General features: G+C 33.1%; 3 protein-coding genes, 1 long non-coding RNA gene and 1 other non-coding gene across 5 annotated transcripts; 4 read left to right on the forward strand and 1 right to left on the reverse strand.

Annotated features, from left to right (window-relative positions):
* Positions 1-9,102: 9,102 nt before the first annotated feature.
* On the forward strand, positions 9,103-10,274 carry LOC145063665 (Pollen Ole e 1 allergen and extensin family protein). Its single transcript, XM_079011261.1, has 2 exons — positions 9,103-9,315; positions 9,936-10,274. Exons 1-2 carry the CDS (start codon positions 9,171-9,173, stop codon positions 10,217-10,219), a joined length of 429 nt encoding a protein of 142 aa, XP_078867387.1. The 5' UTR covers positions 9,103-9,170; the 3' UTR covers positions 10,220-10,274.
* A 646-nt stretch (positions 10,275-10,920) lies between these two features.
* On the forward strand, positions 10,921-14,908 carry LOC145063274 (putative folate-biopterin transporter 4). The gene is made up of 7 exons (XM_079010860.1): positions 10,921-11,152; positions 11,608-11,735; positions 11,822-12,043; positions 12,498-12,953; positions 13,486-13,683; positions 14,353-14,490; positions 14,571-14,908. Exons 1-7 carry the CDS (start codon positions 11,072-11,074, stop codon positions 14,830-14,832), a joined length of 1,485 nt encoding a protein of 494 aa, XP_078866986.1. The 5' UTR covers positions 10,921-11,071; the 3' UTR covers positions 14,833-14,908.
* A 3,153-nt stretch (positions 14,909-18,061) lies between these two features.
* Positions 18,062-20,402, forward strand: LOC145062643 (uncharacterized). Its single transcript, XR_013687648.1, has 2 exons — positions 18,062-19,098; positions 20,062-20,402. It is a non-coding gene; the product is annotated as an uncharacterized LOC145062643 (long non-coding RNA).
* A 581-nt stretch (positions 20,403-20,983) lies between these two features.
* TRNAM-CAU (transfer RNA methionine (anticodon CAU)) lies at positions 20,984-21,055 on the reverse strand. The gene has a single exon. It is a non-coding gene; the product is annotated as a tRNA-Met (tRNA).
* Positions 21,056-21,139: 84 nt separating this feature from the next.
* VPS22 (EAP30/Vps36 family protein) lies at positions 21,140-23,566 on the forward strand. Its single transcript, XM_079011183.1, has 7 exons — positions 21,140-21,310; positions 21,403-21,513; positions 21,779-21,914; positions 22,173-22,327; positions 22,797-22,904; positions 23,114-23,203; positions 23,285-23,566. The coding sequence occupies exons 1-7, from the start codon at positions 21,260-21,262 to the stop codon at positions 23,387-23,389; spliced, it is 756 nt and encodes a 251-aa protein (XP_078867309.1). The 5' UTR covers positions 21,140-21,259; the 3' UTR covers positions 23,390-23,566.
* Positions 23,567-26,100: the final 2,534 nt, after the last annotated feature.

The following is a 26,100-nucleotide window of genomic DNA, read 5'->3' on the forward strand; positions in this document are numbered from 1 at the left end:
TCTAAGAGAATCGTTGGATCCTTTCCCAAAAAAAACATTTTAACTTATGATAATGCTTTCAACAGTAAGTTACAAACATTAAATATTAGTTCCTATTGGGCAAATTGTGAGAAATAAAAACATGATTTACTCTTTTTACCAATATAGACAATCTACTTTACTCTTTACTCGTAATAACAAGATCTTTATATTCATTTACCGATAATGGAAACGTACTTACACTTCAAGCAGCATGTTGGTCATTCAAAATCTCATCTCTAACAAGCTTATGTTGAAAATCAACATATACAGATCACCAATAGTCATTGCTTGCCCATTTTCACAAAATTCCACCTCCTATCACAGCAGTCGCAGACTGAAAAAAAAATTGAGATTCAAAATGTGTGACCTTGAACCATTCTTGAAGGGTAAAACAATAATTACATCAATCTTCGAATCATGTTTATTTGTCTATTTTAATTTTTTTTGAAATGAAAACAAACAAAAACTATATAAAAATAAACGAATTTTAAGAGTAACAACATAAATGATGATATACAGAACCACTATTTTTTATGATGACATTTTTTTATATAAGGCTTTTGACCTTTCAGCCCACAAATGATCTCCATATTAAAGCAAGATGGTGGGGTTACCCTACACCCTAAAATGTCATGCGTTAATCCTTTTTCTTTTCTAAAATACCTAGCATATGTAACTATAGGCTTCAATAAACATGTCATGTTTCTTATGCCTGGAACATTAACTGAACTTAAATCTAATATTAAAATGGATTAAAAAGATACCTTTATCAAAATTACAAATAATACACACCTTTAATTACAATGGAAATTCCACAAAAAAATGGATAAAAAAGAAAATTTAATCAAAATTACAAATAAATTACACACCTTTCTTTTTATTTATATGTGACACAATCAGTTCACTGCAAAGATGAGGATTTCCAATTAGAAGTTGAGAGCAATATGGATAATAACAATAAAGCATACAATTTCATTTCATTATGCTCGAATTTAGATTTAACAATTAGTTGCACATTACTAAAACCAAAATTAACATTTGTCAAGTTACAATTATGCCCTTGACTCTCAAAAACATCATATGCCCCAAATTTGAAATTTGAAAAGATTTTTGAAAAAAAATATATCAAACGTAAACTTACTTTTTGTTTGTCTCTGATTGAGGCGTCTCTGGGCCAAAAATATGTTGGTGTATAGATCTACAAAATCGACATACACACCCAAATAAGTATAAGATTTAAAACATACAATGAACACAAAGTTAGCAAATTGTTATAAAGCTTGTAGAGGCAAACACCGACCATAAACATCAAATTGAACCGCAACAAAATAAAACAATAAACCATAAATCCCATAAAAACCGACCTGAGAAGAGCAATAGATAAGGAAAAGCGACCGCACAGAGAAATCTTAAGGAGACATAAAAAGATTTAATGGAAAAAGAATTCAAAATCATTTTGAAAACTGAATCGTATGCGGTACTGAACCAAGATTTAGGTTTTCAAATCGTTTCGAGAACTGAATCGATATAATTTGGTTCTATCCCATATATGATCAATGATAAGAGACATACCTCTCTACGATCCTAAAGCAGAAAATAGTTGAATTTCTCTTTCTCCTTCTTGTTAGTCTTTGATGTTCGAAGTTCGATGTTGATTAGAGACGACTTTACAATTTCTTATCGGGGGAGGAAGTGATGGAAATAAGGATGATGGAAAACGGTGGTGGTTAGGGTTTAGAGAGATTGAGAAGAAACGATGATGAATTTGGAGAGAGGTTTATCTATAAGAGGAGAAAAAATCCCAAAAAACCAAATTAATCCTTTATAGGTGAAGAATTTTAGAAACCATACATACAACAAAAACCAATTAGAAACAACATAACCAAAATTATTGTACAAAAACAAAATTAGAGGTTGTATCGATTATTGAAAATGAGAAAATTTACCAGGAACCAAGTTTGGATTTGACAGAACCCATAACTTTCCATTCTCGTTTAAACATTTTGGAGCTTTTCTTGAATGGCGAGAAAGGAATGCAGCGAACAGTAGATGGTTCGATAGAGGTGGTGACGATGGATGGTTAAAACGATGATGATGGATAGCTGGAAGGGTTACCAAGTGGTGGTTAGCAGTTTGACCGCTAGGAGTGGTGGTTGTTGGAGGCGACAATGAGCAGGAGTGATGGTTGGTGATGACGACAATGAGCAAGATTGGGGCTAGGGTTTTTAGAAGGGATATAAAAACCCTAAATCAAGAAAGCCTATGAATAGTGAAGATGATGAAGTAAAAATGTATATCTTGAATTTATCAGAGATGAAGATGAAAGGGATGAGTGAGAATCGGAGTTTTCAAATTTGGCATTCATTTCCGAAGATGAAGGCGGAGGACCAGGTAAAATAAAATAGAGATAATAAAGAAAAAGATCCCCGTCAAAAAATGAAATAACATCTTTAATGACTGGATTGGATACTTGTACTTATGTATTATTTATTTGTACAATTTAATCTAAATAGAATTGAGTTTAAAATTTAATATTATTTTATTGATGGCTACTTGTACCATTAGCTTAATGATTTGAACGTCTTAAAAAATATTATTATTATATTGAATCTATTTATAGAAATAATGAGATATCTTTTATAAGATAGTAAATATATATATATATATATATATATATATATATATATATATATATATATATATAGAGAGAGAGAGAGAGAGAGAGAGAGTTAGGTTCAAATGTTTTCACTATCTATTGTGTGCCCGTATGATTGATTCTAGACCAATCATTTTAGTTATTTTAAGAAAGTAATTAATGCATATTAAATGCTGAAGATGTAATTAATACCTATTATATATTCAACATGTAATATGCATTAATTACTTTCTTAAAATAACTAAAATGATTGGTCCAGAATCAGTCATACATACACACAATAGATAGTGAAAACAAAATAACCTAACCCTATATATATATATATATATATATATATATATATATATATACACACACACACACACTAGATCTGGCAAACATGTCGGTTTCGTGTCGTGTTAAAACAGTAAACAGGTTGAGAATGCTTAACCCTAACCCGTCCTGTTTAATTAACATTTCGTGTCGTGTTAACCCATTTATTTTCGTATCGGGTTTCAGGTTAGGGGTATACCTTAAAATGTGTCGTGGCATGTGAGGTTGAAATACTAAATATATTGAAAGAGTATAATTTGGATATGTTGAAATTAATGTAATAATTGGGAGGCCGAATTACTAAATTTATAGTAAGTTTAGAGAGCAAAACGAAATGAATATGAGTTAGAAGGAGGAGGGTGGAATCATAAGGATGAGGGAATTGTCGAGGGGACTATTTAATTTGGGCGATAACTAAAAAACTGAAAATGAAAGTCTCGACTAAGACGGCTAAGTGTATTCAAGTCAACCCAAAGGTTTTCTTTTACAAAGTGTTTTGGTTTTTGGTCTTTCTAGCTTATTTAAAATATTTATAAGACTTACATATAAACGGGTAATTTTCGAGTCATATTCGAGTTGAAGTTCTCAACCCTAACCTTACCCGTTTAACTTTCGTGTCATGTCGTGTCAATCCGTTTAATTAAACAAGTTGAAATATCTTACCCAAACTCGTTTATTTCTTATCGATTTCGTGTTGTGTTAGTTTTTACCACCTCATATATATATATATATATATATATATATATATATATATATATATATATATATATATTAAATAAAAGAGAATAAGGACGTGAATTGTGATATGGCCCACCTATTAAAAACATCAGATTCTATATGAATTTTGTTTTGTTGTAACATATATGTTGTTGCGACATGTTATTGTTGTTGCAAGTTTTTTAGTAGATCACATCATTATTTATCAGGTTCGTATATTAATTTTTTTCTATTATCTTAATGATGTGATCTACTCATGATGGTAGCGTCCTGGGACGTTGTCTATATTGTTGAATAGCCCTAAAGACCTTAGGCATCATACACGACGTCCTAGGACACACCTTGGAAGCTTTCGTGTAACACCCAGTTTCAGAATGTTTCTAATTTCGGGATAACATGCTATAATTTAACCGAATAAAGGTCTTAGGCTTCAAGGGAATAAGGTTTAGACCCTATTGGATGTTGATAATGTCGGTTAAGTGACTTAAGCCCTTGTATTATGCTTTGAAGCAAAAGGGTAAAATGGGAAAAGTAATATCTAGACTTTTTGCATTTAGTAATGATTTTAGTTTGGTATGTTTAAGTAAAAAATAAGAAGATTGGATTGTGTGGCTTGTCAGTACCTTCACGTACATATAAAGATCACTGAAAACAGAGTTAGAATGAATAAGTTATGATCGATTTGAATCTGAAACTGAAAACCGAAAAAATCGAGAATTTATCAGAAAGCACGGAGCACCTTTTAAAAGCGCGGGGAGCTTCCAACCTAATGGGTTGTGCGTTTTTAGGGTTTTTGAGGGCATTTAAAGGCCATTAACACATAGGGTTTTCCATTTCTTAGCCTCCATCACCTCTAGAACGATCCCAAGTGAAACCCTAGCCTCTCTTCTCTCATTATGGGCTTTAAACCACTTTTGGATGCTTATTTCTCATACTTTGGTGTGTCGCTTGAAGAAAAAGGTTGTGTAAGGTAATTTGGTGAAGGGCTCAAGGTTGGATCTAGCAAAGTTACTCTATTTTTGGACTATTATGAGTAAAAAGCTTCAATCTTGATCTTTAGTTTGTTAGATCTTGGCTTATGCCCTTTTATGCCATATTTTGCCCTTTGGGGGTGGGATCTTGGTGTTGGATGGGCTCCAACACCTTTCATGCACTCTATAATGCTTTTAGGACCTTATGATTTGATAAAGTTTAGACCTTTAACACTCTCTTCAAACCATGCAAGCATTGGTGATGCTTTAGGCCATTTTGAGCGCAAAAAGTTTAGATATTGGAAGTTTGTGAAGTTGAAAACTTTATCCATTTAGACATTATGTTGATTTAGATTTGCTAGTGGAAAACTTTGACTTATTAGATTGAGACAAGAAAGATGCATTCTTGGACTTTATGAGACTAAAAGTGTAGATCTTGTTTGTTTTGGATAGGCTTATTGGATAAAGTTGGAAACTTTATCCATTTAGACCTTATGGGAGTTCGGATCTGGAATTGGGGTATTGAATTAATGGATTAAGTCAATTTACCCTTTGAATTAAGCCAAAGCATGGAGCGCTTTTCCTAAGCGTGGGGCACTTTCTGACTTTTGCGGACGCGTCTGTTTTAAGCCTTAAACCCGATGTCTTCCAACAAAGCGCAGGGCGCTTATTAAGTGCACAACACACTTTTTGACCAAGTGTTGACTTTGACCGTTGACTGTTGCATTTTGACCAGTTTGACATCTTGGTTAAACTTGAAGAGGTTTTGAGCTATAGTTTGAGGTTTAGCTTGTGATTGGTTTAGGAGGTTCATATAACTGATTATGTAGGTCTTCAAATAATGGACTTTAGATCTTCGATCAAGTGAGTCTTCTCACTATACGATGTAGGACATTAGGTGTCGTTTCGTGTTTGTTGTCTTTGTGACTCTTGCTATAGGTTTGTATAAAAGACCATGGGGAGCCCATGGGAATTGCAGGAGTGATGCAAGGCTACGAATTTGCCTGTAGCATTCAATTGGGATGAAATAAGCCCAGTGGATAAAATAGGCTATTGCAGGAGTGTTTGTAAAACTATGATTAGGCCCATTGAATTCACTTGGGATGAAATAGGCCTATGGGCTGACATATGTCATATTGTATGGATGTGTAAGTAAAATATATTACATTTTAACGAGAGTAATCTTAACAAAAGTTGTAGTAGACTCAAAAAACGAACATGTAGATATCAGATCGTTAAAATTTATATCGTATGAAGAAGTTATAGAACACAACACCTACGCAACCAAGCAGTCGAGATCGCGATGAACATAATCATCAACAGCCCCAAACACCTTATCAATGATTGTCTTACGTAAGATGTCATGAGAAAAAACTAAAAAAATCATTCATAAGTACTGAATGAGTACAAAAACAAAAAAGACTTATTTTGAAACAAAAAAATATTGGGAAATCTGCGAAAAAGTCTCAATATTTTAGGTCAGTTTACAATTTAGTCCCAAATTAAATTTTGTTTACAAAAAATGACAGATTACCTGCTAAAGCTTCAGATTAATCCTTCGTGGCCGATTTCACAGATTTAGCCGGTATCTCGTCTTTTTTCGTTAATTAATCCAAATTTTGGGGCTTTTTCATTAATTAATCAAAATTTTAGGGTTTTTTCGTTATTTATTACCAATAAACCAAAATATTCTGACTTTTCTGAAGATTACTTTTAAACTAATATATATTATATGATCTAATTTAATATGTACTATTTCATGTCTTCTTTCTTATGCTCTTCTAGGCTCACTGTGTGTTTTTATCGGTGTCGTCAAACCCAACAACAAAAATCTCACTCAAAAGCCTCGTTAACTCCATCGATTTTCCAAAATTATCCATTCACAACTCTATGATCATCTTTCAATCTCCAAATAAAGAATGGAGAAATCCTTGTTGATTACGTGGATGTCCCTATTACCTAACCATGACTTAAACCGTGGTTCCAACACTTGGATGTTCCTATTACCTAACCATGACTTGAACCCATACACTAATGGCATTGTCCATAGTGTTGTTAACAATAGAAGACGAATCTCACATGTTCAACCACTGATACATTGGCTCAAGTCTTACTTGACCCTTGTTTCCTTATAACACTATAGAAGCCCCAACATAAGATGAATCCGACATGGTTCATCATTTATTGGTTTTTTTTTGTCAAAAAGTAAAGCATTTTGGAAGCCCCAAATAGACTAAAATGTAATAATGACAATTATTGTAATATCACACCAATTGTCCTTATTACATTTTAGTCTATTTGGGGCTTCCATAATGCATTAGTTTTTGGCAAGACAAAAACCAATAAATGATGAACTTTTTGATAAAGATCGGAACACAATCTTATTGATGGATCCAAGATCTCCTTCTCGTCCCAAGCCTTTTTCTCCTCAATCTTCTTCCAAAAAATGCACTACAATATGCAATATTAGCCCCTCTTTCTCTCCTACAAGCATATAGCTCAATTAGGGTTTCTCTTAGAGTGTTAAGATGATAAGGGAGGCGGAAATGACGGCTTAAGGTCCTTTAAAAAGGACACAAACCCTGAAAATTAGGGTTTTTACACTCAGCTCCTACTCGTCAAGTTGGGGTCCTCCAACTTGTCGAGTAGACTCTAGAAATTACGCGACCATTAACACTCTCTACTCGACGAGTTGGGGCCTCCAACTCGTCAAGTTGATCAGACAACAAGAATATAAATTAATTAAATATTATACCTGGGAGTCGGGATGTTACACCTATTGTAAGGAAACAAGGGTCAAGTAAGACTTGAGCCAATGTATCAGTGGTTAAACCATGTGAGATTCGTATTTTGTTGTTAACAAAACTATGGACAATGCCATTAGTGTATGGGTTCGAAATAAGGTTCGAGTCATGGTTAGGTAATAGGAACATCCGAGTGTTAGAACTGTAGCTCGTATGTATACCAAATTAATATTTTAATAGTTTATGATGGATAGCTTGTTGACATTTTTTTACAATTAGAGTTAACATTCTTCATGGTTTTCAATACATAATATCGAGTTGATTTTTTTACCTATGTTGAGTTTTTTAAGCTTATTGGTTCATTCTTCATGGTTTTCAAGCCCTATTGTAAGGAAACAAGGGTCATGTAAGACTTGAGCCAAGGTATGAGTGGTTAAACCATGCAGGATTCGTATTTTGTTGTGAACAACACTATGGACAATGCGAATAGTGTATGGGTTCGAAAAATGATTCAAGTCATGGTTAGGTAATAGGAACATCCAAGTGTTGGAACCACGGTTTAAGTCATGGTTAGGTAATAGGGACATCCACGTAATTAACAAGGATTTCTCCATTCTTTATTTGGAGATTGAAAGATGATCATAGAGTTGTGAATGGATAATTTTGGAAAATCGATGGAGTTAACGAGGCTTGTGAGTGAGATTTTTGTTGTTGGGTTTGACGACACCGATAAAAACACACAGTGAGCCTAGAAGAGCATAAGAAAGAAGACATGGAATAGTACATATTAAATTAGATCATATAATATATATTAGTTTAAAGGTAATCTTCAGAAAAGTCAGAATATTTTGGTTTATTGGTAATAAATAACGAAAAAACCCTAAAATTTTGATTAATTAATGAAAAAGCCCCAAAATTTTGATTAATTAACGAAAAAAGACGAGATACCGGCTAAATCTGTGAAACCGGCCACGAAGGGTTAATCCGAAGTTTTAACCAAAATTTAATTTGGGATTAAATCGTAAACTGACCTAAAATACTGAGATTTTTTCGCAGATTTCCCAAAAATATTTAAGGACCAAATGTATAAAAAAATAATAAGGATTAAATGTTTAAAAAATGAGAAATATACTCCCTCCGTCCCAAAATTATTGTCCACAGACAAAAAAACACACAGATTAAGAAAATCAATAATTAGTTTTGCTTTTTTGAGTAAAATGACTCCATTGCCCTTTTTTAAAACCAATGGGAAATGTGTATTTGTAATTATTATAGTTTACTTTATTAAATGTTAAGGGCAACATGGTAAAAATGTATATCTATTTTTGGTAGTGGACAATAATTTTGGGACAAACTAAAATAGTAAGGTGGACAATTATTTTGGGACGGAGGGAGTATTAACTTATTAAGTCATTTTTCTTGGCTAACCTGAAGTAAACGGTCAGGACTGAATGTATACAATTTAACGAGTTAAAAAGATAAATATATACGAAAACAATGTCATTAACTAAATATATACAAATCAAAAAATATATTATCATTTTATTCCTATTAATAATTCATCAAGTCCCCTGGAATTAATGTTGTTTTCACTCCAGTCGGAACGCTACATAAACAAATGAAAGTGGGCCAGTAGTCTTACGGGCTGTAATCGGACCCAGGGTAACACCGACCGACAACCCGACCTTTCTACGAAGGTGTTGCTAGTTGCTACAAAGGAAATGAAGCCATGAAAGACCAAAATCAACAATGGGGAAGCTCTTCATTGCCGTCATTCTCTTTACATTTTTCACTGCGTGGACTGTAAAAGCTTGGACCGGCGAAATCCATGGCAGAGTTGTCTGCGATGTCTGTGCCGATGGTTCAGTTGGTCCTGAAGATCACGTCTTAGAAGGTCGGCATCAATCCCTTCTTAAACCCTATCAACTCTATCATATCTTCATTCACATACACTTTGTTACAATTTGTTTGATTTATTTTCTTGCAATCCCTTAAAATTGTTAGATTTAGTACCCATGTAGTTCGAATTTTGCTTAATTTGTCGGTGCAAGACTGCAAGTTGAGTCGGTGTCAGTAGTTCGCTCATTGGTTACTTCAATCAGTGCAAGCAATTTTACCTTGACTTTATTCAAGTCTAAAACATCTGTCTTGCTCCGTTAATTTCAATTGATTTTGAACCTCCTGCTTTCGAGGTCACAAAGTTTGTTTTCTGTGATTTATGTTACAAATTGTGGCCACCATTAACAACTGTATATTCGTGTAATGCAATTGCTAAGAGATAACATGTAAGAGACCTAATTATTCTGAATTTGGACTCCATTAATGTCACCTGAGTTGTCATTTGTAGCCATATTCTGATAGCTCAAGAGCATGTATCAAATATGATAGAGCATATCGAAATTAAACCCTAATAGATCTTCTACATGGAAATAATCTTTCTCAAAAATCTTATCTTTATACTGTCAGTCCTAACAGTCTTTTCAATGAAATAATGTTGTGATTGTGTGATTGTAGGCGCAGAAGTTGCGGTTCTTTGCATAACGAAATCAGGGGAAGTTTTAAATTACCAAGCGTTCACGAATTCAAAGGGAATATATACAGTGGCTGAAACTATGCCAGAAAGTGAACGTTGGGATGCTTGTTTGGCAAGACCTATTAGCAGTTTCCATGAACATTGTACTCATCTTGGAGATGGATTTTCTGGTGTAAAGTTTGGTTATAATCATGTATCTGGCTACTCTCATGCTGTTAGACCTTTTGTATATCGACACGCTAGTATTCCAATGTATTGTGCTTGAATGTATGAAGCGTATGATTATAGTATAATAAAATGGCACAAGTAGTTGTACTTAATGTGTAAAGTTTAAATGATAGATAGGATTATGGGAATGATTTTGGGAAGAAGAATGGAATCTACGAAAGAAATTGGAATATGAAGACAATTGTTATATGTTAGTATGTTAGGCATTAGGTTGGTAAGAAATTGGGATGAGATTCTAATTAAAGTTGAATTAAAATTTCACTTTTAATTAACAGTTTTAATTTTATTTATGTTGATATATATGACTGAAGGTTTTTTTTGGTCTTTTGAATGAATAATAGAATTGCATTCCTTCGACCCACTTTTAGGATCGGTGAAATTTTGTTCCATTTAACATGAAATATTTCTATTTTGTATCAAAATTCAAAGGGCATATGGCATAATAAATGGTAGTTGGAAAAATGTGAGAGTTAGTCGCTCTAAAGTAGTGTTAGTTTTTTCGCAAAAATATATTTTTGTACAAAAAATGCAATATTTTAAAATTTCATATTTTTTATTTAGAAATTAAGTTGAGATATTTTAATGGTTAAATTTTTTTTTTCTTAATTTCTTAATAATAAAAACTGGGACCCACAAACCTTTTACTTCAATATTTTTCAAACTACTGTTACTTTTGCAGTAGTAAATAAAGTGTCGAAAATTTGATAAAACAAATTAATTGACTTGTAACAGGTAGTCAATACCGAGACGTGATTGGTGGAGGTTGGCGCAAAAGGGGGGGATAACCGAGGGCCCAAAGAAAACGGTTGGAAATGTAACGGGAAACGCTTTCTTCTCCGGTTTTCATCTCCGTTTATACAGATGAAAGTCCAGATTTCTCGAAACTAAAATGATAGCATGGATAAAACAGTTGGTGATCACATTCGGGGCTTCGTTTCTTTGGCTCGTTTGCTTGATTTACTTTACCCAGGTCTGATTTCAGTCTCATCCGCTTCTTTGTCGATTATGATTTCCCCAATTTAAATTACGATTAATGATGCATGGATTAAGGGTTTTAGCATGCTAATCCACTATCTTGGGTAGTTATTCAGAATCACAAACGTTAGATGCATAAAGTTGGGGATTCAACATAATTCCAATTCTGAAGGTTAAATGAAGGACATGTCAATTTTGACTTCGAAATTTAGTTCATTCGATTTTCATATTATGTTCATGTTTAAAAATTACCATAGATAATAGACCTTTTGAATAGCCAACGAACTCTTCTCAGGACATGCACAATGTAGGTCCACCCATGGTTTTTTCTCTTCGTGAAGCTCAAAAGTGTTATTTTCACACATGAATGGAATCAAGATATGAACCATTTGGTTTCTTATTTCTAGGTTTCTTATTTCTAATGGTTTCCATGATTTGTTATTCGATTAGGGTTTTAGATCTTTTGTATGGACAGCAGTTTCCTACCAGCTGAAAGACAAATTAAAGCTATCACCCTCAGCTTCTCAGTTCGTAACCTCCATATCATTTTTTCCATGGAGCATAAAACCAGTATACGGGTATTATTCTAATTGTTAAGCTTTCATTTGGTTAGTGTACTTTTTGAAAATCTTGTTTATTTATGGTTTGCGCATCTTGGGTGCAGAATTATATCAGATTGTATCCCAATAAATGGAAGGAAAAGGGTTCCTTATTTAGTCATTGCAACACTTCTCTCCCTCTTTTCATGGGCGATTCTTGGCTCACAGGAATCAACAAGAAATTCTCAACATCAACTCATGATCTTCTTGTTATTACAAAATCTGGGCTCTGCAATGGCAGATGTTGTCATTGATGCAATGATTGCAGAAGCAGCAAGGCGTGAAAAGTATGTTCCTTCTACTCACTCCATTTTCAAGGTACACTTTGACTTTTAGAAGTCAAAGTAACTTATAATATACTCCAGAATTGCCATAAAAACATCATGTTTCAAAGAAGAAGATGGTATATATGAAAATTCATAACCGATTTTGAAAATTTTAAAGAGAAAAATGTTTAAATTTAACAAATTCCATATACAGTTGTAATTGAAAGGTAGTAGTTCTGATCTCAAAAACCAAATTATAAGACTATAGGGGCCCTTATGAAACACCCATCATCCCCCGTAAGTAAAACAGAGACAACACTAAAAGCTCTCTGATTGTGTGTAAATGACCATATTACCATTCCTATCATGTCAAAAAGACACAACACCTATAGCTCTCTAATTCCCGTATTTGTTCATTTAAAAGACCATATTACTCTTTTGACTAAATGACCATTTTGCCCTTGTGTTGATTCAGAGCTAAATACGCGGGGGACCTGCAATCAATATCATGGATGACAATGGCTCTAGGGGGAATATGTGGGAGTTTGTTTGGAGGATATGCACTAACTAATCTCCAAATGGGCAACATATTTTTACTTTTCTCATTTCTGCCAACCATACAGCTACTTTCATGTGGTTATGTGACAGAAAGCCCTATCAGTAGTTTAAATTTTACCGAGTTTCCTAGCTTTAATGCCTCTGAAATATATAGTGGGAGTGGACCAGATGAAGAAAGATCATCAAATGAGGCGCCTAAACCTGGTTCTTTGGTGAGAAAGAGGAGCCATAAAATCAGCAAGAAAAAATATTTAGAGTCAATTAAAGATCAGATGCCTGAAAAAGAAGGATCTCTGCCATTAAAATGGTTTTGGTCTTTGAAAATGGCTGGTTATACTTTGTTTGAAGCTTTTCGACAGCCAATAATTTTAAGGTACAACTTGATAAACTCTCATACATAGCAATCTACTTTTGCTCCTTTTTCTGTTTTTCTTTTTTGGGTTGAACAAGAGTAAATGACCATTTCACCCTTCTGTATAGAAGTGATGCAGAATAAAAATGAACGTTCGTTTGAAAACGGTTTTAAAATCGAACTTGTTTAATGATGTAGACCGCTTCCTTTTTTGGACCAAATGGATCGTTTGAACAAGTGTTAATGACCACTTTACCCTTTTGTGTAGAAGGGATGCTGATTAAAAGAATGGCTGTTTGTACTTTGTTTTTGAGAACTATTACAAACTGAAACTGCTCTTTTGGAGGACCCCAATCCCAATCTCATTTCAGCACATGTTCATTTGTTACGAAAGCATACAAATAGAACCCACAAAAATGAAAATGTTGAATGATAAAAAAAGAACAAATATATAGTATATCGTTGTGGTATTAAATAATGATATGGTAATTTTGTGTGATTAATTAATTGTATTTGTAGTTCTGATTTAGAAAATTGGGCAAACCAAAACCAGACCAATGGGTTGGTTTTTCCTATCACAGGTGACGATTCCTAATCTATCAACAGTGAAGTTCTATTACCAAACAGAAGTTCTGAATCTAGAACCTTCTTTTTTGGGCACTTCGCGTGTTATTGGCTGGATGGGCCTCATGTTTGGAACTTTCATTTACAACCGCTTTCTAAAGAAGATCAAGTTACGAAAACTTCTCACGTAAGTTCCTCTCTCTTAATACATTAACCCTCGTTTATTGCCTTAACTCATTATTATGTTCAGATTAAGTCAAACAAAACACCCATATATATATAGATGCCTGTTTCTTTATGACTTAATCTTAACAAAATGACTTAATGGGTTAAACCAATAAACCTAACTTAATGCATTAGAACTGCTCTCATGCTAAAATTAATAAATATTGTGAAATTTGTTTTTTGGAATGTAAGGGTAAAATGGTCATTTAGTCATTTGGTCTAGAAAAGGAAAACTGACCTCATGTATACAACACTTTATCATTACCCCTTCAGTGACTCGATGGCAAAAATAAGAAAAGAAACCACCCCTTGTACACAAAGTCTGCTTCTTTTTTATTTGGGCTGAATAAACTGTCTGAATGTGAGTAATGACCATTTTACCCTTCCAACATATAGTTGTAGCCTGTCACTCTTGACACTTCATTGGTTTCTCGACTACATGTTACATTTCATAACGTATAACGAATCATCTGAATGACCATTTTACCCTTCGGACATGTTGTTGTCTGTCACTATAGTATTGTATTGGTTTCTCGACTAAATGTTCCATTTCATAACAGTATAATTAACCATCTGAATGCGAGGGAGTAAATGACAATTTTACCCTTGGGGAATATACATATACTTGCAGGTTGTCTCATGTTATACTCTCTCTCACGACACTTCTAGACATAGCATTGGTTTCTAGACTAAATGTTGGGTTTGACATTTCGGATAAAGCAATGGTGTTGTTTGGATCTGCTCTCTCTGATGCAATCCATCAATTCAAGTATGTTATGTAATGTAATGTGTTTAAATTCATTTGATTTGACTACAAGCTTTAGCCGTTGACTTTTTTGTTGACTGCAGGGTGATGCCTTTCCTGATTCTATCAGGCTACCTATGTCCACCTGGAATAGAAGGGACTCTATTTGCGCTCTTCATGTCTATAAGCAATTTTGGGTCCACTATAAGTTCCTTTTTTGGTGCTGGTTTGGCTTCGGTTCTAAACATCTCTTCGGGTTCCTTTCATAATCTTAGTTTTGGGATTGGGATTCAAGTCATTTGCACATATATACCAATTGTTTTCTTGTTTTTGATACCAAAGGATGCTACTGGTATGACAACATAATTCATAGATTACTTACTTTAGATGACTTGATTGTTAAATGGGATGGAGTATGGAATGAGAGGAGATAGTTTCAACACATCATTTTAAAACGAGTCAAATTTGGATATATTATTTTGTTCTTAACAATTCACATGGATAAAAATGGGTTAAAAGTTTACCATGGTAGAATTAAACATCCACAACCTCCAAAATTATTAGAATTAGAGCTAACTTGGGGTGCTATTTTATAAAATAAACCATCGTTTATAAGTTAAAGCGGGTTATAAGTCGAAACGAGTAACCTTTGATTTTTGTCAATAATTTAATATGTTAAATATTAGAGATACATGTTAGTGACCATCTGAAATATTGAGGTACGTGGAAGCAGCCAACATTTTGAATTTACCAAAATGACCACCATGTCATTTCGAAGCAATTTTAGACGAAAAGTATGTCATAACAAAAATACAATTGTTAATAAAAAAGCACATTTCGGATTTCAAACTAAACATTGCGGTCAGTAAAAAACTATTTCGAAAATTTGAAAACATATGTTTGTTTTTATTAAAATCTAACAAAAAATTAAATAACCATAGCAAAAGTGAAGTGTATTAAGATAGAAGGATGAAAGATGTCATTGAAATGAAATTACATTGATATAAGTATTTCGGATTTACAAAAGATAGAAAAAAAAAAGTGTTTAGTAAAAGTGGAAAAAAAATACTCATTAATCAAATCCAAAATGTCATTTCATCATAAAATGATAAGTCATTTTGGTACTTGTCCTAAAGTTTGGTCGTGTTTTTTTTATAGTTTTGGTAATCATGTGGTTATTTTATAATTATAGTGTGTTAAATCATTAAAATGAATATATTTTATTTTTTATCACAAAATAACCATGTAAATCACTAAAAAAAAGGTTTGTGTATTTGTGAGGTACTTTTACCGACACAAAATGCAATTTGTCCAAAAAAATAATAATAATAATGTCTCTGAATTTAGCCATTAATAATTAGACTAGAGGGAATGGTGCCAGAAAAAAATGCATTTTCTTCATTGTCACCTAGATGACACATCACTTTTTGACACAAAAGTGTGGTTTCATGCCACACACAAGTACTGGTGTCACACTCCTTTAATTATTTTTATTTTTAAATAAATAAAAATTTTAGTTTTAATTAAAAACAAAAGATTTCATTTATTAAAAACAAAAACCATTACATTACTTAAAAAATAACATGATATTCCAAGTATCTCTATCCGAAGCAAGATGCAAAAATTTATCCATTTTATCTTTTTTGCCTTGCACATTCTCGTCAATTTCTTTCAAGTCATCTGATTCCGACTCTTTGCCCTTGCTTTTGCTTTCTGTTTTATCCCTCCCCATTAGTCGGGGGGGGGGGGGGTGACACTTGACCGGGCTCATCATCTTTGAGGTCAAAACCAACACGAGCATCCGATGAAGTGTGATCGGATTCTGAAATTTATCCACTATCAATGTATTTGTCGATTGTTTTTTTATTTTGCCATCTTTTGTTGCCTTTGAGTAGATTCCAATCTTCAACAAAACTTGTAAATCTTCTTTTTGCTCCTTTTGGTAAATGTAAAAAACTTTCTCCATAATTACACTGTCACTTTCGCCGTTTTTCCATTGTCGTTTCATGTTGTTATACAAATCGTTAAAGAACATGACGTATTTGTTCATCTTTCCCCATTTTGAGTAGGTTTGATGTTTAAAACGATATGGTCGTAGGTTCATTCCTTTGTGAAACCTAGCTCTAATGCGCATCCAAAAACGATTATGTTTTCGGTCCCCTCCCGTCTTCACATCTTTTGAAATGTCGATCCATGATTGTGCTAATACTAACACTTCTTGAGGTCCCCACATTTTAGATTCCAAATTCTCTTTTCTTTTATTTCCTGGTTGAGAGGGTTGAGTTTGTGGAACAAGTTTTGGTTCGGATTCGGAAATGGGAGTTTGTGGTTGTGATTGTGTTTGCGGAACAAACTCCGGTTAAGAATCAAAATCAAAATGATCAAAATTTGGGTCGAACGGTGGTTGTGTAGGGCGTTGTAGCTGTTGGATATGTTGCGGAAAATTGGGAAGCATACCGTCGTAGTGGTAGAAAGGAGGTGAATAAACCGGTTGATCCAGTAAAGGTATTGTAGTTGTGGTTTTTCAAGTGAGTGTTTTTTGATTGGTAGGAATTTTGGAGGATGACATTTTTGTAGGTTTTAGAATGAGAAAGATGGTAAAAAAAAGATGTGTTTGTTAGTTATTTTGGTTTAATATGCTAATGTATTTATAGTGTTAGTAAAAAATATATAAAAAAATTTTAATTTAAAATTTTGACCATTTGCAACGGTAAGAAAGGTGGCCAATCAAAATCGTCTGTTAAGCGCTCCCTCCCACAACCGTAATGCGGCCTCAACCGCACCTCTACCGCACACAGGGGGTGGTGTTCCGTTCTACATGACACAAGGGTGCGGCCACTGCCGCAACCCACTCCCTAAAGTCTTAGCAAACATACTCTACTTCCGAGTGTTGTGTAAAATTCGTGAATATACAAAATAATGAGAAAAAAAATCATCTTTGTAAAGAAAAACCATGAATTAACTTACAAAATTCAATATTTAAAAGTTGATATGATAAATATTTCTAAGTGACAAAATCTAGTTGAAATGGCTAAGGTGCGTGTTATAACATCTAGATCATAGGCTATGTTTAACGTACCAGCCAAAAAGTTAGTTGTTAGTTGAAAAACCAGTTGATAGCTAAAAAGCTAGCTGATAGCTGAAAAGCTAGATGATAAAAAAATAACGTTTGGTAAAACTAGCTGAAAAGTTAGCTGAAATATATAAAATTACATAAGAGGACATGTAATAGTATGTATTTCTATAATTAATTAAGGGGTGTATTTGAAAATTAAAAAAAAAAAGAAAAAAACTCTTAAAAAACTAGCCTAAGTAGCTTTTCAAAATGTAGCCTAAATAGCTTTTCAAAAACTAGTTTATAAGTTATTATAAGCCACTTTTTGGCTTACCAAACACGACAATATAAAAAAGTTCGAAAAATAAACTAACTTATCAGGTAGCTGTGACACGCTAAACAAAGACATAGTCTCAAACCGACAATTAAATATTATTAAAAAATAATCTCGCCGATTAGTGGGCAAAATGATAATTTTATAATAAAATTATAAAAATGTGATTATATTATATGGACAAAAAGTTCTCCGGTTTAGGCCCAAGTCCAATATGTTTGATTACAGGCTTTCCCTGTTCACGTCTGGCGAGTAAAAACCCTATCTCCGACTTTTACCTGTATTCGATCTCTTCGATCGATTTCACGATCATCGGAGGAAAACGAAGCAACTACTCAAGATGACGATCTACATGAATAGATTGTTTCGCAAATCGAATTCAAGTTTTCTTCTATCCAGTGGTAAGGCCCTAAAATCTGAAGTTTCACGATTCAAGGACGACATGTTCCTGGTAGATGCAGGAATTGGAACCCCGAAAATGACCATGCGAGACGAGCTTAGAGGAGTTCCGGGGAGTCATTCCGCAGCCAGGTTCGAGAATAAGGTTGGATTCATGGAGGCAACGGCCGGCGAATCTCTAATCAAAACACAGATCTTGGAGAGATTCTTCATGGATCTCGTCGCCGGTGAACCGGTGATGAAAGAGCGAGCTACGGCTAGGTTTAATGAGATGGCTGGCTCTACTGATGCAGTAGCTGGTGAACCGGCGATTCTTCTTCCACGAAGATTCACGCAGAATCAGGCTTGGATGGAACTGCAAAAGATCTGGCAATCGAATAAAAAGGTCAGAGGATTTATCATGGAGAAAGTTAAAGGTGGTTATTCGGTTGCAATCGCAGGTTACATCGCTTTTCTTCCATATCGTAGTCCGTTGATAGACAGACGAAAATTATCGAATGATAGATTCACCATTGAGACAATCAACTCGAAAAGGAAGAAAATTACAGTGTTTTAATGGCAGTAGTTCCTCTTTTACAATAAATCATCTTAGTTTATGGATGTTGTTTTTTGGGCTATTGTTCATCGACTCTGTGGTCCGTTTTACAAATTTGTTGTTAGTTAACTTAGTGTTTAATCACTACAGCAAAATTTTCTTCAAAATTTCATGTGTAGGCCTTTGGTGGAAATGCTATTCTGTTAATTGTGGAATTCCGATATGAATTTTCTATTTAGATATATGAAAGGGCTCTTGAGCTTGAAAAAGATTTGAACTTTTGAAGTTTCATCAATGGCACGCATACATGTAAGTAAAGCTTTATGTTCATGCTTTCTCATGAAGATGTTTCTTGCTTTTATGATTGATTTCTTTCATTAATCATACTATGTCATGGCTCTATGATAATTGCAAATTAGATGTGGTAAACTTAAGAGTCGATGATGCTTTCTAGGACATAACACAAGTTTTCTATGTCTACTCTCAATCCAATATTCTGTTTTTGCAATCTATGGCTCTTTTTATTTGCTACCAAATAATTTCACTAAAATGTTTGTTCTTGATAAAAAAATCATGATTTTTGTAAAAATGTTAACAATTTCGTAGTATGAAGAATAAAATCATAGTACACGGATCAAATTTTGCAGTACTAGGAAAAGGACATAGTATATGAGAAAACGATCACTTAGTCCTTATTTCTTGGCCTTTAACCCTCATTTCATAGTGGGAAATTCGAAACATAAAAGCAACATCGTATATAGACAAAAATGCATTTTGCAGTGGCTACATCATTGTGAAATGTATGGTTATAGTTGTAATAGGTGAAATTTTTGGTTTTTTTTTTTTTTTACATATGGTCAAGGAAATTGGCTTTCTTAACCATTTCTTTGTATTAACTAGTTTCTTTAATAAAGTTTATGCAGTTGCAAAAATTATGTTGAGAATGCTTTTGCATTTTCGTGTTCTTATTCTTGTTTTTGGTGGTTAGTAAGAAGATGTATTAAGAAACATTTTTATTTCCTCGTCTTTTTCCCAGCTTCATCTTCAAAACCATTAAGAAACGAGAACAAGATATGAAAAATTAATGCATATATTTTGACTAACTTGTTGATGTATAGGGATGAAGATGATAATTTTATATATTGGCGACACAATTCAATTGGATTAGCTAGTTTTGTTGTTTGATCTTGGGATTTGGAAATCTATCGCTATTTTGTGCCTTTTAATTTTAACTTTTTGGTTTATATGTCTGTGTGTTTTCTTTAACCCTAGGATTGAAAAGCTGACTTAGTAGTGGACACACCAAAGCATTACCTAGTCAACTGACATATCTACATGATTATCCACATCAACAATAGCATACTAAGCATTTGCAAGCAAAAAAAACTTGCAAAACATCGACAACCCACCCAATCAATGATCAAGCGGTTTTGGAGCGTTACCCCATCGAGAAAGCAGAAAATTATGTTTTAGGGTTTGAATTTTTAGCGTTTAGTTTTGGATGTTTGATTGATTTGAATGAAAGCAAAAACTTATGTTTTAGGGTTTGAATATTTAGTTTTAGTTTTGGATGTTTGATTGATTCAAATTTTGTTTAGAGTTTTTTAACTTTTTATCCTATTTTATGATGGTGGTGGAGGTGAAGAACAACCAAAGATATAGATAATCAGTTATCTAATTAAAATAATAAAAATAACGACTATAATTTTTGCATAATAATACTATTTGGATGCGATTAGAGCAATATGGATAATTTTTACCAACACGTAGAATAGCAACTTAAATTTTCAATCGGATTAGTAGATTAAAAGTGAATAACATAGTTACAATAAAACGAAATTAAATGTCTAATACCATATTATTATCAACCAAAAATTTTGAACTGCAAAAGTGATACGTAGTATTTCATTTTTTTAAATTTTTAAAAAAATGTAAAAAACATCTTCGTTAATATTTTATTATTTTTAGTCGTTCAATGGTAAACTTTGTAAATTTAGTGCAAAAATGTACATAAATGTGCAGAAGCTTGAAAATTTTGAACTGCAAAATGATACGTAATATTTCATAATCTTTAAATTAAAAAAAAAAATGTAAAAAAGATCCTGGTTGATATTTTATTAATTTTGTCGTTAAAATGGTAAACTTTATAAATTTAGTGCAAAAACAAAAATAACAATAAGGAAGCCTCTCTGATTATCAGAGCCAGGTTTCGATCCTGGGACCTGTGGGTTATGGGCCCACCACGCTTCCGCTGCGCCACTCTGATTGTTGATGTTTGGTTGTAACTATATTTTAATAACCATTGTTCAACAAAAAACAAAGAGCGAATGAAAGTATGAAACATCTGTCCACTGAATGCTAGCCGGTGAATCTGTCAACGTCTTCATCGACTAACAAGAATCTCTAAAAAGCAAGTGAAAGCATAATCGAAGATTTATCGGAGATTGTAGATTCATTGTATTATTGAACCATGAGACGGAGACCAGGAATCGGTGGTTTACAGACTGCCGCTGCTGCTAGGGTTCGTATCAATTTCCCTTATTTCATACTTGCATACAAATTCGAATTGATGTATAATTTGATTATACTTTTTTCTTTAAAACGATGCATCAGGATCAATATCGATTACTCGGAGAAAATGTAGCCAAGTTAAGAACCGATCTTATGAAAGAGCAGCTTTCCACTTTTCGTTCTCAATTAGAAGACTTTGCTCGCAAACACAAGGTTCTCAATCGATTATCTACTTTTTCCCTACATTTTCTGAATAATCTAATCGCTTATTTATATTTGGTCAGATTGCATTTTCAAGAAATTTTTTATTCTGAGTTCATCCAACTAAAAGCATTGATTTTTATGGATAGTTTTTAATTGGATGATATTAGTGACAGATGCTTCCTAATGCGAAGAAAACTGAACAGCATTTATAATAATATAAGCCCAAATACTGTGAATTTTTCTGATAGTTGATACTCTCTTATGCTAAGTGCAGAATGACATTCGCAAGAACCCTGTTTTCAGATCACAATTCCATGAGATGTGTGCAAAAGTAGGAGTAGACCCATTAGCATCAAATAAAGGTTTCTGGGCTGAGCTCTTAGGGATTGGTGATTTCTATTATGAACTTGGTAGGTGTTTGCTTTTAGCTCATATGTTTTGCTTTAAAATGACACCATTGATGTTTATATCTTTACTTATGTGATTATGTCTTTTCCATATTAAGTGTTGTCTTGATAAATGATGTTTAAAGCCTTATTTCCCTGACTTTTTCTATTAAGATTTTATTTCTGCATTAAGTCAAAAATAAACTCTCATATATAGCTTATTGGATTAAGTTATGTCCCAATTAAGCAAATAAGAAATAACATCTTATATGGTTTTATCAGGGGTACAAATTGTGGATATATGCTTGGCTACTAGACCCCATAATGGTGGTTTAATCAACTTGGAGGAACTCTGCAAGATTTTAAGTCAGAGGCGAAAGGGTGCTCGTGAGGCAGTGTCTGAAGATGATTGCTTACGTGCTATTAGTAAACTTAAGGTATGGTGTTTTTCTGTTTTATAAAATTCATTAGATTGTGTTGATAAATGTTCTTAAATTGTCATTGACCTGATCTGGTGATGAAATTTGAGGTATATGTTCTGATTATAGTTGAATGATTTATTGTTAGTTTTTATGATCTGTGTGATTAGGAGCTATGACTATAGATTTCCCATATTGAGGGCATGTTGATGTATGTTTTCATAAAGTGTTGTATTCATAAATACTGTTTCTTTTCTTAACTAATAAACTGTTTGAAAAGGAGTAAATGACCATTTTACCCTTCTATTTAGAAATGGCATAAACATAAACAAGATTTCAAATGTTGTGGCTATCCTAAACTTGTTACCTTAATTGATTGTAATGGCTAATATACGATGGTTTTTTTTCCTTGTTGATGGTTGTTGCTATCCTAAACCTTTGTTATCTTAATTATAAATCTTTTAAAAATATTATACTATTATTTCAGGTATTAGGGAGTGGATTTGAAGTGATTACTGTTGGAAAAAGAAAGCTTGTTCGTTCTGTCCCAACTGAATTAAAGAAAGATCACAATGAAATTCTAGAGTTGTCCCAGGTTCGCTTTATTGCTTCTAAATGACCATTTTACCCTTGAGAAATGACATATATATAAACAAGACTACATTTGGGAAGTGAAAAGAAAATGTTTAAGACAAATTTTAAAAAGCTGGGACTTAATGAGGAAATCCTTATAAGTTATTTCCTTTTTTTTTCTGTGTTAAATCGTTCTTTCTGATAAAAATATATGATTTGATGCTTTTTTAGGCTCAAGGTTTTGTGACAGTTGAAGAAGTAGAGAGACGTTTATCATGGTCCACTGGTCGTGCCACTGATGCCCTTGAAACTTTATTGGATGTGAGTGCTTTTATTTTCATTATTATAATTAATAATATGTATTTATCTCATCATGTGAGGTTTTACTAAATTTATGTGTAGGAGGGGCTTGCGATGATTGATGATGGTCATAGAGATGGCAAAAGACGATATTGGTTTCCTTGTGTCTCTTCTGTCTCTTCCTTTGTGTCATCTGAGACTCTTTGATTTTGTACTATTCAGAGTTCAAAGAAAAAAAAGAAAAAGGGCAACTTTGTAATTTCTTTTGTGTTTAATGATTTGAAAATATTCAGTGTACAATACACAAAGTAATGTAACAAATCATCATATCATCATATATGGATAGTGGGGAAGATTATAACAATCTGCCTTTCTTTTGTTTGAGACCTGCAATGATTTTTCTTTTTTTCTTTTTAAGATTTTCCGAGGTAAAATGACATGGCTTCATTTTCAGCATGTTTCGTTTTTATAAGATTTAAAATTTTCAATTGTTCTTGTTTTTCTATATAAAAAGTCGTGTGGAATAATTACTTTTCAAGGTGGTAAAAGTTGCTAGACAATACTAAGTCGCTCGACTAGCTGGGGATCCGAAATTGTAAATCAATTAATTTTTAAATAAATAAATATGCCTAATATCATTAACAAAGTAAATAAATATGACTAATATCATAACAAAATAAGTTAATGACTAATATACTAGTAATACTTACTCAACTAGCTTTTATTAAGATAAAACTTTTTTAATATGCTTAAAATTCATGAGCTTCGACAACTTTCCAAGAAATAACAACAAATTAGTAAAATGACCCGTGAAAATCTAGGGGGCATTTGATTTCTTTTTAACCAGATTTCTGCAGATTGCCACATGCAAAAATATGTGTTTTAGCGAACAACCAATTGCAAAAATTCGAGTCATGCGAAAATCTGTCTATTTTTTCTGGAAAAAAACATGTATTGTTATATTCAGTTGACTGCGAAAATCAAAGTCCATACTACGAAAATCTATAGAGTGTACTGGATGGTTATTTTCTAAGATGTTATCCGCTTAAAAAAAACCCTTTCTACCTTTTTATGACCGATGTTGTTAGCCAAATTTACAATCTTTTTTGGTTTGATTTTGTTAGAATAGCTCGGCACCTTACACTGTCTGATTTTCTTTTTTATCTCTCTGATTGTGTTCACAAAAATTTCAATATTTTTTTTGCTGATATCTGATTTTGTTAGAAAAATGCACCGCCTTACCTTGTTTGATTTTGTGCATATGAGGTTGTACTACTTTGGCATTTTGCTTTAGGATTTGGATATCTTTCCAGGATGGAAGATGGTTGACCAGATGTTTGACCCATGGCCGGTCCAAATGGTGGGCAACCTGGGCGACCGCCCAGGGCCCACGTCTCCAAGGGGCCCAAATTTTATGGGCTATGTAGTGTATATTATTAAAAAAAATTATTACCTAAATGATTTTTAGGACGTAAGGTTGGTTTAAACTCAAATTAGCTCAAAAGATAAACAATTTGGCTTGCTTGTTATTGTTAATTGAACACGTTTATACCGAAGAATACATGATATTTTTTTAATCTTTATTTTATTTGTCTTTGAGGGTTTTTTTTTTTTTTTTCGCCCTGGGCCTCATATACTTTTGGACCGGCCCTGGTTTGACCAATGGCTGACGTGGAAAGGAAAGGATGCTAGAGATGGATGGATGATAATTGGGCATACCGTCCACCCTAAAGATAATATAACAAAAGGCAAACCGCTATGTTCATGTTCATGAATCAAGGAATGTATAATATCTATGCTTAACTTCGTTACACTCTTATCTTATTAACCTCTTTTATAGATTATCATTTTTGTACTGCTAGACCAGTTATGAAAGGATATTACTAGTTTCATCAATCACTAAATTGAAAAATGTTAGAATAAAAATGCACCACCTTAAGTTAACTTGCAGTCAACCACACATCTTTAATTTAACAGAAATTAAAATATCATTTAACACAATTTTTTAAACAAGGATGCAGTGTAGCAGTAGTACGCATACCCGAGAGGAGTGGGAAGAAAGGCACACTTACGGAGGATGATTATATAACTAATTTTCATCTTTTTCTTTCCAAAAAAAATCTAGGGACACTGTTAGTTTCCCTTTTCTTTCATTTTTTTTACTACTAGGGACATAACGTTAGATACAAAAAAACAAAAAAGTATATATATTAAGAGAAAATTTTACAATATACGTATAATGGGGAACAAAATAAATAGTAATTTACAGAAATTGTACTTATGGTTGATCATTTTATCACATATTACGTACTGTAAAAAAAATCAAATGACATATATATTATGTAATGGATTATACGTTAAAATTTCTGAGTTGTAAAGAATCATGTAGATTGAACTAAATCTCATGGTCGATTTCTATGATTTATTCTAAATATAACTCTAAAATATTTGTGGCTTTATATACGAAAAAGGGTGTTTTTGCATTAATTTCGGGAATTAAGGGACGATTTCTCCCTCAAAACTCACACATTCAAGTTTTAATCGCCATGCCAATACCTACGCCATAACTCTTCCTCATTCTTCGATAAACAGTCGAATACTGTTGATTTAGTCTCTCCGGTTATTTAGCATATCAATGAATTTTACCGATCAACAATTCCAGGGCTTATATATAAGATTTAGTTGTATCTAGGAATTATAATTTTCATCCACGATCCATAAATAACAAGCTTGTCATTAAAGCACAACTCAAAGACTACACTTCTTTAGTTCATTTCCTTTAAATTGAACTTAATTTTTATCGATTTTGGGTCTTACATACAAGTGCCTAGTCTGACCATTTATGTGATGAAATGTTCCTGGTTTAAGGTAATGGATATGGCCTATGGTTCAGCTTGGGTCCTGTGTTATACAGCCTT

Source organism: Lactuca serriola, chromosome 7 (assembly GCF_051521515.1).
Source record: "Lactuca serriola cultivar US96UC23 chromosome 7, Lser_US96UC23_V15, whole genome shotgun sequence".
NCBI classification, from domain to species: Eukaryota; Viridiplantae; Streptophyta; class Magnoliopsida; order Asterales; family Asteraceae; genus Lactuca; species Lactuca serriola.

Coding starts and splice junctions, on each gene's coding strand:
- LOC145063665 (XM_079011261.1), top strand. CDS start 9,171: ATGGGGAAGCTCTTCATTGCCGTCATTCTCTTTACATTTTTCACTGCG. Junction 9,316..9,935: donor TGAAGATCACGTCTTAGAAG/GTCGGCATCAAT, acceptor GTGTGATTGTAG/GCGCAGAAGTTGCGGTTCTT.
- LOC145063274 (XM_079010860.1), top strand. CDS start 11,072: ATGATAGCATGGATAAAACAGTTGGTGATCACATTCGGGGCTTCGTTT. Junction 13,684..14,352: donor AAGTTACGAAAACTTCTCAC/GTAAGTTCCTCT, acceptor ATATACTTGCAG/GTTGTCTCATGTTATACTCT. Junction 14,491..14,570: donor GATGCAATCCATCAATTCAA/GTATGTTATGTA, acceptor TGTTGACTGCAG/GGTGATGCCTTTCCTGATTC.
- VPS22 (XM_079011183.1), top strand. CDS start 21,260: ATGAGACGGAGACCAGGAATCGGTGGTTTACAGACTGCCGCTGCTGCT. Junction 21,915..22,172: donor TGATTTCTATTATGAACTTG/GTAGGTGTTTGC, acceptor TGGTTTTATCAG/GGGTACAAATTGTGGATATA. Junction 22,905..23,113: donor AAATTCTAGAGTTGTCCCAG/GTTCGCTTTATT, acceptor ATGCTTTTTTAG/GCTCAAGGTTTTGTGACAGT.